This window comes from Danio aesculapii, chromosome 2, assembly GCF_903798145.1.
Source record: "Danio aesculapii chromosome 2, fDanAes4.1, whole genome shotgun sequence".
Taxonomy (NCBI): domain Eukaryota; kingdom Metazoa; phylum Chordata; class Actinopteri; order Cypriniformes; family Danionidae; genus Danio; species Danio aesculapii.
The window spans coordinates 42,388,478-42,402,621 of NC_079436.1; the positions used below are offsets into that span (position 1 = coordinate 42,388,478).

Sequence of the window (14,144 nt, forward strand, 5' to 3'; positions counted from 1 at the left end):
TCATTTCTAAATAAGCTCACTAAACTGTCACTGTGAGGTAAAACATGTATTTGGCTTTACACTGTAAAAAAACAGCTCCTTGATTGATTTTACAAATTTAACATAAAACAATTCATTATCCCACAAACCCCCCAATAATTGTGTTGATTCAACTCTTCATAAATAAGTAGTTGTTGGTGTAGAGTGAAGATGGCACAACGCAATTCTTTCAGATTTTTCTTGGAATGGAAATGGTACAGATGGCCAAGGATCTTTTTATATCTTTATGGCACAGTGGTGGCTGTTATATCACATTAGGCTTAATACCAAGATATCACCGCTTTATTAAACGGGTAACTATGTGGTTACCATGGTAAATCTTCGAAAAGGGCATATATAAGCGCAATGAGCGCGTGGCTCCGGGGCGGGTGGATCTCGGGTCCATCATCACAATCCAGTTACCCACTGAACGACTCCCAGAATAGAAAAAAGTCTCGTCGCTCATGCACCTTCTTTCGGCGTCTCAAGACCGTACGCTCAACCGGTGCATTTAGTCATTTTGTGAAGCCTGACTGTGCGGTAATGTGCGTTTCGTGCCTTCACTGCTCGGGGTTCCAGCACCGCGCCCGGATGGAAATGTGTCTTCCGGAGAAAAGCAGCTTTCAGCTAACGAGACACCGAGCACTACACACCGCGCAGCCTGGACATCTGCAACTTTCAACAGAAGCTCGTGCCTTTTTAAGAGCGCGCGCGGTTTGAGACGAACATCTATGGCCAGACTTACGCGTCCAAGAGGGGAGAAGAGCCGTGGAAAATCTGACCGAGGCCCGTAAGATCGCAGACCCCTCGTTTTTTTGCCATTTCATTCTGATCTTAGTGCCGTCATTCATGGATGTGCACGCAGAGGCGGGTCCGTTGCACGTGCAGGCGGTGGATGAGCCACCGGGAGGCGCCACCGTGACCGTCACTGCCGCGCAGTTTCAGCCCCAAACTGTGCCGGGGAGCGACGGCGGGGATGACCTGCAGGAACCGGGCGCTGGAGCTCAGACACCGTCACCGGCAGCCGCGGCGGCTGATCCCATCACGGAGATCGAGAGCGAGGATGGAGCGTGCGCAGGGACGGACACATTGCTGGAGGACAGCGGCGGACAGAGCGCGGTGAAGACGGAGACCGTGGGCTCCAGCTGCAGCAACGAGAGCTGCGTCCCGACACCTGGATGTCGGATCTGCTTTCAGGGAGCCGAGCAGGTGAAGTCAGGTCGTTCATTCGTCCCGTCCGCGCTGTTTATTGTCGGCTAGCAGCCTATTTATGCGTCACATCGACGACGTCTTTGATTGTTGCCAGGATTGTGCGCAGTTCAGTATAGAACTGAGGATGCTTTACAAAATTACAGTTAAATTCCTGAACTTGAACTGAATTTGAATGAAACGACGGTCATTTTTTCATTTCGCATAGTGTTATTCTAGACCGGTTTATTAGGAACAAGCACGGAATCAACCTTAGAAATACCAAAAATGTATATTAAACACGAGCACATTGGTATATATAGCAGGGGTGCCCAAACTCGGTCCTGGAGGGCTGGTGTCCGGCAGATTTTAGCTCCAACTTGCCTTAACAAACCTGCACGGATGTTTCTAGAAAGCCTAGTTAGAGCTTAATTAGCTAGCTCAGGTGTGTCTGATTGGGGTTGGAACTAACGTTTGCAGGAGACTGGCCCTTCAATAGCGAGTTTGGGCAGCCCTAATGCATAGTATATAGCTAAGTCTTGAAATTTGAAGGCAGTAATGTAGCTATTCAGTTCCAATTCCAATTTTGTTTACCATGGTACAACTGTTTCCCAAAATCTACACATTTAATTTAATTAAAATTCAGCACATCTCCCTTTAACAGCTGGGAAGGTAAAACTCATTTGTTTATTCTTTTCCCAAAGGGAAATGTATTTTTTAACAACAGCTGAAAACTTTTAAACACAGACCCTTTGTTGGTAATAGACTGTATGTATTTGATGAACCAATCTGTTCGCATTAATGTAGTTTATTTTTTAATACAAGTTAAAGGCTACAGTTGTTCATGCATCTGCCAGTTTTGTGATTTGGGGCTTTTTGCCATTTTATTAAGTCCTTTTTTTTTTAAAATACACTTTCCAAGAGTTCACACTTAGCTGATGATTTATAATAAGGTTGTTTAGCATGCTGTACCAGGAGAGAGTCCTGAGCTCAAGGGGTCCTCCAGCCCAGGGCGCCCTCCCGTTCTCAAGGTGAGAGGGGAGATTAAGCTCAGGTAGATCTCAATAACTTCTTCACTGATGTGGCTAAAGGTGAACTGCTTTAAGAAGGAAAAATACTGATGCTGAGAGCTAGACTGTGGTGCCCATTTGGCTTAGTCGGTTTATGTATGACACATGTCTTTGGATGGTGGGAGGAAACTGGGGAACCCGGGGGAAACCCACACGGACACAGGAAGAACATGCAAACTCAGCACAGAAACGCAAACTGGCTCGGCAAGGATCAGACCACGGGGCTAACCACTGGGCCACTGTGCTGCCCAATCTAGGTAAAGAGGGGAGGAAGAGGGGTTTCTTCCAGACAAAAATGGTTGTGGAATGAAGACTGTGGTTATTTATAGTAGGGGTTGAACAATTTTAGATATTTGGAAGTCGACTTTTATGTTATTAAAGTCGAGTCGATGTCGACTAGTCGCTGGTGACATCATCAATAAAATACAAGATGCAAATGGTTTGCAACATGCCACAATTTGCAATTTATTTGCAGGAAATACTTATACACATGTTGTTTAGGAGCTCATAGTATGTCACAAAAACAATGCAACATTACCAATGACTGATTTTAGTGCAAAACAAATGCTCTATCAACACATTCATTTAGTTAATAATGCAACATTAGCACCCGGGCTAATTTTACTGCTAAATAAATGCAGTCAACACATTGATCACTGCAGGTTCTGGTAAGAATGTAAAAATAACAGATATTTTAGTGCAAAAGTAATGCATACTTCAGCACACAGATTCATGTCAGGTTATTTCATAACAACATAACACACGAAAGACAAATGCTATGACATTAAGCCTTATTACACTGTCAGAGACGTGCTGGGATGCATATTTTACTGCTATAATAGTGCGGGCTAGAAACCTGTTCAAAATCCTGCTCAAGCGTGGCATTTTACATCATCTTGGTTATCAGACGTCTTCTCACTGCACATCTTCACCGGGGAAGATGTTTACACACACTGTGAAGTTTGTCACACCTCTGGCGGCTGCACACTTTACGGTTTCATTTTACTCATTCACAAAAAATATCCACTTTTACGTTTTGCAAAGGGCAACAGCCAGTCGCATTACTTTTCCAAGGTTGCGTAAACGTGATTGGCTATAGCATTTGCTCTAGTGTATAGGGTATATGCTGAGCTAGTGTTTTTCCCATACTGATAAACTTCCGGTGACCTGTTATTGTGAATTTTTTTTCCATTTTATACGGTTCCTTTTACAGCATCGATGTTGTAATGTAATTAAAATACCTTTAGTTAAATAAACTTTGGCATTCATTTAGTTGTTCAAATGTAAAATGAGACAAAAAGCCGTTTACTCACACACAGAATCGGCAGGCTAGCGCAGAAGCTCAATTGAATATACTGGGGTAAAATAAATGCTCATATTATAAAGACATGGCAGGGGGAAATGTAATTTACTGCTGTGCTTCTTGTACAATCTGAGACCCACTTTATATCAGATATCACTCAGCCAGTGGAGATCGCTGATTTTTATAGAAAACAGACCTTAAATGCACAGATTTTTGCATTGGCATACAGTTGACCGGAAGCGCTTAACCCAGGTTACTGGCAAATTCAAAGTCCAATTAGCATGCGGCATTCGGCATATACCCTATTTGCATGGAGCAACCTAACTGGCACTGGTTTGACCATTTAAAGTTCACTCAAAGTTCATGTGAATCGTTGACGCTGACATAAGAAAAATTAAATATGTTCGCCACAGCAAGAAGGTTGCTGGTTCGAGCCTCAGCTGGGTCAGTCAGCATTTCTGTGTGGAGTTTGCATGTTTTCCCTGTGTTTGCATGGGTTTCCTCCGGGTGCTCCGGTTTCACCCACAAGTCCAAAGATATGCGCTATAGGTGAACTGGGTAGGCTAAAAATTGACCGTAGTGTATGTTTGTGTGAATAAACGTGTATGGGTGTTTCCCAGTGATGGGTTGCAGCTGGAAGGGCATCCGCTGCGTAAACATATTCTGGAAAAGTTGGCGGTTAATTTCGCTGTGGCGACCCCAGATTAATAAAGGTGACTAAGCTGAAAAGAACATCAATGAATAATCCGAGGGCAGTTTCATTCAGTGAACCACATTCGTGTGTAAAGCTGCCATGTAGTTCAGGTCAAACCACGTGATCTGCGCAGCGTGACTAGCCAACGTCAATCAAAGAGCATCACAGCAGAGGATTAAAGTTGATTAGTCGATTAGTGCAACCTCTAATTTATAGTGACTTAGGAATCATCTGATAGGAGGATCATGCATTAGTTAATGCAGGACTGGCTGTGGTCAATCATAAGCACGTGATCCTCTCGTAACTAGTTTATAAATAAACTTCACTTTAGTGTTTCTTTTTCTACTTCAGTACTACTTGCATACACCAAATTTGACAGCTTTCTTATTAATATACACATTATGAAAACATATATGTTCATCTGTAACATGTCATTTTTTTCTAAATAGCATTTTCAGAATTGAATAAAAAAACAAATGCCTAACAGCCGCTCTGTAAAAAAAAAAAACAGTTCACTGCTATATGTAACAAAAAAAGATGTACACAGAAAATTTCACCAATCAGAGAGCGGCAGTGAACAAAGCTCCACCCACTTCCAAGCAAATTATATAACTGATTGATTAAATAACTTGAAATATATAATTTAATATAGATGCAAACAACCATCTATAACAATATTTTTATATTTATCAATATCATTTGTAATGATTTTTCAAGGCTTTATGGGATTGTAGCTCTCTACTTCATTCTTCTCATACTTCTTTGCTTTGTAATATTGTTACACATTGTAGCTGTTTGGTTTGGTTCATAACAAAGACTCTTTAAATAATCCCTAAGGGACAAATGAATTGGAAAATGTGGGTGGGCGCTAATGCACACCACAGAAGCAGTTCGTGAAATGTGGTTGTCCCATCCAGACATGTTCATCTTATATATCATAAATACATCCAACTGTTGACAAGCATTATGACAGTCTGTGAAATATAAACATGCTAAACATCTTTAGAATTTATTATGGACCTACATAATTAATGCAATTATTAGAATATCGGAAACATCAATAATTTTTAATGCTTTAAACAGACAGTGTGTGTGTGTGTGTGTAAGAGAGAGATCCATTAGAATACCTGCTGCTGCATTCATGTCTAATGCCCTTCTTCACTTCCTGCAGCTAATGTGCTTCCTCCAGGCGCCTTGTGTTCGTGCGTGCGTGTGTGTGTGTGTGTGTGTAAAAGTGCTCCACTCTCTTCCAGACTCATTATAGTTCTAAATGAGGATGTTTCTGAAATTATTCATGAATGCACAGATGAATCGTTTCCCGTCCGCTCGACAGATGATTCTCAGTCATTATGTGTATAGTGTTTCATTCACTCCAAATGTTTGCCTCAGTGAGATGGACACAGCTCCTCTTCTATATTCTTCTGCTATATTCTCCACAAACTCAATGCTCATCTGGTCTGCAGAGGAACTCAGTATGGACAAATCAACAGCCGTCCATCATCAGCTCATGCTTTGAAGGGTTTAGCCTCCAAAGTGAGAGCTTCCAATGGACGAATGGTGCAGTGGTTGACCAAAAATGGCATCATCAACATTACAAAATGAACATGTGCAAAGTAGCATGGGAGCACAGGGTGTTCATTACTTGGAGTGTTGGAAATCCTTAATTCTGATTGGTCCTTTGAAGTGTGCAGTTTTGAGCACTTTGACAAGACCCTTCAATGTGGAGGTCATGATTGTTAGAACTCCAAAACGTCTTCTGAGACAGACAGATTTATATTACTTTTGCAATGCAACGCCTGTCTTTTATCTTTGTGTCTGTGATTGGTTGATTGATGTGGCTGTGCATGTTCTGATTGGCTAATTGATGTGACTGAGTGTGCTGTGATTGGCTGATTGAGGCGGGTCTACAGGTTGTGATTGGATGATTGAGGTGTGTCTGCATGTGATTGGATGATTGAGGCGGGTCTACAGGTTGTGATTGGATGATTGAGGTGTGTCTGCATGTGATTGGATGATTGAGGCATGTCTACAGTTGGTGATTAGCTGATTAGCATGTTTGCATGAGTTGTGATTGGCTGATTAACATGTCTGCATGTGTTGTGATTGGACGATTGATATGTCTTAATTGTATTATGGCTGATTGAGGCTTGTCAATGTAATGATTGGATGATTGAGGTGTATGCGTGTTGTGATTGGCTGATTGATGTGTGTATGTGTGTATGTGTGTAGTGATTGGCTGATTGAGGTGTGTCTGTGTGTAGTGATTGGCTGATTAAGGTGTCTGTGTGTTGTGATTGGCTGATTAAGGTGTCTGCGTGTTGTGATTGGCTGATTGAGCTGTCTATGTGTAGTGATTGGCTGAATAAGGTGTCTGTGTGTAGTGATTGGCTGATTGAGGTGTGTCTGTGTGTTGTGATTGGCTGATTGAGGTGTGTCTGTGTGTTGTGATTGGGTGATTGAGGTGTGTATGCGTGTTGTGACTGGCTGATTGATGTGTGTCTGTGTGTTGTGATTGGCTAATTGAGGTGTGTCTGTGTGTTGTGATTGGATGATTGAGGTGTCTGTATGTTGTGATTGGATGATTGAGGTGTGTCTGTATGTTATGATTGGATGATTGATGTGTGTGTGTGCTGTGATTGGCTGATTGATGTATCTGATTGCACTGTGATTGGCTGATTGAGGTGTACCTGTGTGTTGTGATTGGCCGATTAATGTATGTGTGTTGTGATTGGCTGGTTGATGCATCTGATTGTACTGTGATTGGCTGATTGATGTGTGTGTATGTGATTGGCTGATTGAAGTGTGTCTATGTGTTGTGATTGGCTGATTGAGGTGTGTCTGTATGTTGTGATTGGCTGATTGATGTGTGTATGTGTGTTGTGATTGGCTGATTAATGTGTCTGATTGTACTGTGATTGGCTGGTTGAGGTGTGTATGTGCGTAGTGATTGGCTGGTTGATGTGCGTCTGCATGTTGTGATTGGCTGATTGATGTGTAAATGTGTGTTGTGATTGGCTGATTGAGGTGTGTCTGCATGCTGTGATTGGATGATTGAAGTGTGTCGATGTTGTGATTGGCTGATTGATGTGCATAGGTGTTGTGATTGGCTGATTGATGTGTGTATGTGTGATGTGATTGGCTAATTGAGGTGTCAGTATGCATTGTGATTGGCTGATTAATGCATGTCTGCTTGTATTGTGATTGGCTGATTGAGGTGTGTCTGTGTGTTGTGATTGGGTGGTTGAATTTTTTCTGCATGTGTTGTGATTGGCTGATTGTGGTGTATCTGTATGTTGCAATTGGTGTGTCTGTTCTGATTGGGTAACTGACGTGGCTACTGTGATTGCGGCACATCTGCTTGTTGTGATTGACTAATTGACATGTCTGTCATGTGCTGTGATTGGCTGATTGACATGTGTCCATGTGTGTTGTGACTGGCTGCAGGGGGAGCTGCTGAGCCCGTGCCGCTGTGCTGGTTCAGTTCGACATGCTCATCAGCAGTGTCTGCTTAAGTGGATCAGTGAGAAAGGCTCCTGGAGCTGTGAACTCTGCAACTACAGATTCAACATTCTGCCTATACATATCAAACCACCACAACAGGTAAACATCAGCAAATATCAGTCAGGGCTCAAAACACATACTTATTAATGGCAAACCCAGAGGACTGATCATAACTTTGGAGCGGTCTCTTATTTTCTCCAGCGCTGCATCTACATTGTGATAAAACATGTAAACGTGTAGGCACTGTATTATTAATATCTACAGTAATAATACTGTTTTGCACTGTGCTCGTTGTTGGCAATATTGAATAGATTTAAAATTTTTTTAAATCATTACATTTGTGTTCATATTAGTCGCTATCTGGAGCGGTGATCAGCAACTGTGTGTGTGTGTGTGTTGCAGTGGCAGAGAGTCACCATGACTCTGGTGGAGAAGGTTCAGGTTATTGCGGTGTTTCTGGGTGGGCTCTTCCTGCTGGCCAGTGTGTCCTGGTTGCTGTGGTCAGCACTGAGCCCGGAGGCATTATGGCAGCGCAGTGACATCCTGTTCCAGATCTGCTATGGCATGTATGCAGTCATGGACCTTGTGTGTATCGGTAAGACTGGAGCCGAATGAACCTTTTAGACCTATTTGGCAAATACAAGTCCTGTATACAAGTTGCTGACCAATCTAAATTACAAATGCGTTAACCCTTTAGTGAGATTTAACATGTTTTAATAAATCGTCATGAAAGCTTTTATGACAGCCAATGTTTGACACTGCTACATTCAGTTGAGTGATGATTAAATTTGAACTGAAATCAGAACTAAATCCAACCTAGAGCTTGTCAATCAGAATTAAATTGTCAGTACGCAGCTACAGTTGAAGTCAGAATTATTAGCCCCAGTGAATTATTAGACCCCATTTTCTGATTAACAGAAAGAAGATTTTTTTTCTAAACATAATAGTTTTAATAACTCATTTCTAATAACTGATTTATTTTATCTTTGCCATGATGACAGTTAATAATATTTTACTAGATATTTTTCAAGACACCTCTATACAACTTAAAGTGACATTTAAAGGCTTAACTAGGTTAATTAGGTTAACTAGGCAGGTTAAGGCAATTTGGCAAATTATTGTATATCGATGGTTTGTTCTGAAGACTATTGAAAATAAATACAGCTCAAAGGGCCAATAATTTTGACCTTAAAATGGTTTTAAAAAAATAAAAACTGCTTTTATTCTAGCCGAAATAAAACAAATAAGACTTTCTCCAGAAGAAGAAATATTATCAGACATACTGTGAAAATTTCCTTGCTCTGTTAAACATCATTTGGGAAATATTTTAAAAAAGAAAAAAAAATTCAAAGGGGGGCTAATAACTCTGACTTCAACTGTATATTAAAATTGGTGTTTACTAGAGGTGTAATGGCACACAAAAATGACAGAACTCAGTTAATCAGTATAGCGGTGGGAAATTTATTTTTATTTAACATTCTAATCTAGTGATAAAATAATATTTTTATTGTAATTAATCATTGAAATAATTTAACTTACATTTTTGGGAAACATGTACGTTGAATAAGACATCACTAACAGGAAAAGTACAATATAACCAAGGCTTGACATTAACTTTCAGCTGTGGCAGGTTAGACAGTCACACCCAAAGTGGCTAGGCTGGTTGAAAATTTTTTTTCAATTGCCAGTGCTGGCTAGTCACTAAAGATTAGCATTATAGTTTATGACAGTTTGTCAATATGCATGCAAATGTGATCCTAGAATCGAAAAGCAGAACGACTGTTAAAATAACAGTTTGTGTGAGCAAAAGAAAGTAGGTGAATTCCGAATGAGAGGATGATCAGGCGCAGATGATATTTTAATATGGTTTAATTATCATCCTTTACTATAACATTGGTTTAATATGAGATTATCTCTCCACTATTGTATAGTTAACTTGTGATCTGGGACCTAATTAGTCTGGACAATACTGTGCATAGTTTTAGATACATTACAATCATTTTTTTTAAATGTCAATTGTTTTTTTAAGAACTTTGTTGAATAAAACGTGTATGTATACAGCTATTTTTTGCTTGTTTTGACACATTATTGAAAGTTTGTGGGAAGGAAATAATTTGTTGTTGATGTGGACAGAGAAAAAATTTGGTAAATCCCTAGTGTTGAGTCCTGAAAAGTCACGTGAAATAAAAGTAATTTCAATGCAACACTATGAAACCGCAACCCATTTGCTCATGCTCATTGAGCAAGGTCACAACACACAAAAAGTTAGATGAATGAGGACTCATGTGGACATGACACAAAATTTAAATCACTAAATTTTAATCAATAAATTATATTTTCCCAACAACAAAATTGTGGCTAGTGAAAATGGCGAGTGGCTAGGTGATCAAAAAAGTTAATGTCAAGCCCTGAAAATAAACAATATATAGACTAATATGATGCTAAAATAGAAACAACAGTCCAGCAAAGTTCTATCATGATTAATTCATGTTTCACTGTTTGATTAAAAATCGTTCCGCATATATAGTAGTTAACTGAACCCCCCCCAAAAAAACTGCACCACTGCACCCCTAGTGTTCACCTACGCTAACAACACGTCTTGTGTTCACAGGTCTGATTGTTCACGAAGGCGGTGCTGTTTACAATGTGCTTTTGCGCTGGCGGGCTGTAAACCTCTTATGGGATGTCCAGAACTACGATAAAAGCAGAGACCTAGAGAACACACACAGCCCTCACCGCAACTTATGGCTACCCCTGACACACATACACACAGTGTCGAACGCACACTCGCAAACCACCCGACTGGAGTCGTCTCCTCGTTGCCCACTCCACCTTTTCTCCATGTGCCTGAACGGGACCTCCGACCTCTCGCCACAGGAGCAGGGCTCAGGTGAACTTGTCGTCAGAGTCACATCAGTTTGACCTATCGGTAAGCCCCGCCCCCCTTAGTTTGCTACTGTTGCTAACTCAGACAAAGAGCTAACTTTCTTACGAGTGCTTTGTCTTAAGATGTTTTCAATGCATTTTGGAGACAGAAGGAGCACCTCTCGTTGAGAAGTGTCTAAGTGGGATTTAAAAATGCAATTGAGGGAAACATTTAAATAAATATGGTGGTTAACATTTGTAAGAAAACGATCCAAATTACCACAGGGTAAGATTAAAGCCAGCAGAAACCATCAGCTGCGACTGTTTTTTTAAATTTTTTTTAGAGAAACAGAATATTTAAATGACAAAACAGTGGGCGTGGCTTTTTATTCTACTGCAATCTGATTGGATGTAGTAAAGTTCTTCAGAAAGACCAGGAAGAGTTTCAGTAGAGTTACCAAACCGAACAGACACCCTCTCCCCGCTATTTCTGTTTGTTGTCAAAATTGACAGTTGTGGGGGTGTGGTTAAGTATGTTAGCCATGCCCTATACCTTGGACAGTTGTAATTCTATAATTTAATTTTCTTAATGACATGCACAGATTAATTTTTCACCACAAAACTGACAATGTAAGCTAACAAAATCAAATGGTTATTTTTAATTTCATTTTCATTTATGAACGTTAACATTATGCTACCTATCTAACTTACTTAAGGCAGAGGCTGTGTTACTATAATTGAATAACTTGGGTTGAAATTAGTAAAGGTTAAAGCATTGTTGCTTCGACTTAAATTATAATAAATATATACACTACCTGACAAAAAGTCTTGTCATCTATCCCAGTTGTAAGAGCAACAAATAATAACTTGACTTCTAGTTGATCATTTGGAAAAGTGGCAGAAGGTCGATTTTTCTGATGAATCATCTGTTGAACTGCATCCCAATCATCACTAATACTGCAGAAGACCTATGTATGGACCCAAGAGATCTGTAGAGTGGGTGGTAACATCAGCAGCCTGAGGTATCAAGACATTTGTGCTGCCCATTACATTACAAATCACAAATTCTTCAGCAGGATACCGCTCCTCATACTTCAGCCTCCACATCAAAGCTCCTGAAAGCAAAGAAGGTCAAGGTGCTCCAGGATTGACCAGCTCAGTCACCAGATATGAACATTATTGAGCATGTCTTGTGTAAGATGGAAGAGGAGGCATTGAAGATGAATCCAAGGAATCTTGATGAACTCTGGGAGTCCTGCAAGAACGCTTTCTTTCATTCCAGATGACTTTATTAATAAATTATTTGAGTCATTGCAGAGATGTATAGGTGCAGTCGTTCATGGGAGCTCATGGGAGTCAGACACAATGTTAATTCTTTTTCCACTGCACCATGACTTTATATTCTATACTGTACATTATTTCTGTTAAGTGACAAGACTTTTGTCTAAGCAAAGTCAGCCCTTACTGTCCTAATTAAATAATTAAAAATCAAGTCATGAACATATTTTATTTTGGTAAAACAAGCATAATCAAGAGGCCTTTGTCTTTCATATAAGCCACTTCTGATACCAAATGATCAACTAGAAGTCAAGTTATTATTTATTGTTCCTAAAATTTGGATAGGCGACAAAGACTTTTGTCAGGTAGTGTACAGTATCGTCAATTTTTTTTCACATTAATGTAATTTTGCTATGTCTTTATCTTAATTGTTTAAAAATTCCATTACCCATCCTATTAGGACAGCTGGAATTCTTCCTAGTACCGCAGGCACATAATTTGACCATTTCTGTAGCATAAATACCATGAATACTGATGAGACCAGTGTTTCTCTATGGCTCTGAAAACTAAAGTTGTCCATGCTCTCATCCCTGATATTCAAATACCATTAACTTATCTGTGTTCAAGGGGAGGGGCTTACCGATAGGTCAAAAAAACTCATTCAGGGACCAATGTGAGAGTGGCTAACCAGTAGGCGGAGCCTCAGTGCTGAAAGGAGCCTTACTTGAAAAGCACTTTAGAAGATACGCAAACTGAATCGAACTGTATATTAAATATTTACTTTGAACCTGGATATCGGGATCAGTCTTGAGCAAAGAAAGACTGCAAGCACTCCATACACGGACTATTACAGAATTATAATGCACACAAAATGTATTACAGCTGTTAGACGAATGAATGTTTGTTTAAAACCTACTTTTTTCAGGATTAAGATCATTTCCTTATTAATGAAGTGCTGTTTGTTACGCTTAACCTACCATGAGAAACTGTACCGTGCACCAGTTACAGGAACTTTTGCATTAAGCAGCCTTTCCACTATCACCGATATTCATGTGAGATTTTTCATCACACTAGTTGTAGACTAGCTGTGTACTTTTTCCACCAATGCTTGTTACCTTCCCTCATTCAGTCTATGAACATTGCCACTGAAAGTGTTGAAAATATTTTTCAGTTTTAAGGGTTAAACTAAATTATCAGCGAGTTGCTCTAACTAATTTGAATCCATGAAAGCTATTTTTAATAATATTTGTAAAATTTTTACACACAGACATGATGACTTTATTAAAATGGCCTGTTTAAATATTTTCACATAGACCAGGGCTGGCCCAAGCCTTCAGGGGGTCCTAAGCAGGATTTTATTTGAGGCCCCTTTAGTGCAAACAATATGACAAATTATCATCAATCCTTGATTAATCGCACACTATAAATCTAAAACACGCATTCTCGATTTTATTTGCTGTAGCTGTATGTATATATATATAATTATTATTATTATTTTTTTTAAACAATTCTAAATATTATTCTGCAGAAACAACTGCCTATTGATCCCACTTTCCATATGACTACTTGCCACGAAACTGTAATGCTTGCTAAAGATTTGGGAGAGCTGGATGTCCGAGACACACAAATACCTTGGTCCGGCTTGGACTGAAGAAGGTGTTCGTATGCTTGAGATTTTCACCATTACAATGGCTCATCTGTCAGTGGTTTGAATGATGCTGGTGCATCTCTGAATTGTTGATCCGCCATTATGGTAAATGCCACCTGATGGCAGCTGGGTGTACTGCAGATAAAGCTGTAAACAGCTGAAGTGTACTGTTTAATTAATTCCGATATTTTGTATTTACATTTAGATAAATATCCATACTTGGCGCCAGAGTATTGATAATGCATCGCTGGTGTAAATAACACGATAAATTTCACCCCTAATCCATAACCTACAGTGGCCGAGAAAGCTTAACGCGCTGCAATTTAAGAAAGCACATGCCACCAAAAACACCAGCAAATAAAGAAACGATCTTCATCAATTTGACAGCACACCTGTTGTAAATTGGTCACAACACAAACAACTGAAGAAACATGCAGCAAATTGGTCACAACACTTGCAAATATCCACGTAACACAACGAAAATGTTTCTAGGGGACCCAAAAACATGACGGACCCTGCAGAGATATGGATGTGTTATTATGTCATGTAATCAAGATATTAAAATAAACGAAAAAACAA

General features: G+C 39.8%; 1 protein-coding gene across 1 annotated transcript; it reads left to right on the forward strand.

Annotated features, from left to right (window-relative positions):
- The first annotated feature begins 794 nt into the window (after nucleotides 1-794).
- Nucleotides 795-10,888, forward strand: marchf11 (membrane-associated ring finger (C3HC4) 11). The gene is made up of 4 exons (XM_056467759.1): nucleotides 795-1,227; nucleotides 7,718-7,873; nucleotides 8,177-8,369; nucleotides 10,386-10,888. Exons 1-4 carry the CDS (start codon nucleotides 868-870, stop codon nucleotides 10,694-10,696), a joined length of 1,020 nt encoding a protein of 339 aa, XP_056323734.1. The 5' UTR covers nucleotides 795-867; the 3' UTR covers nucleotides 10,697-10,888.
- Nucleotides 10,889-14,144: the final 3,256 nt, after the last annotated feature.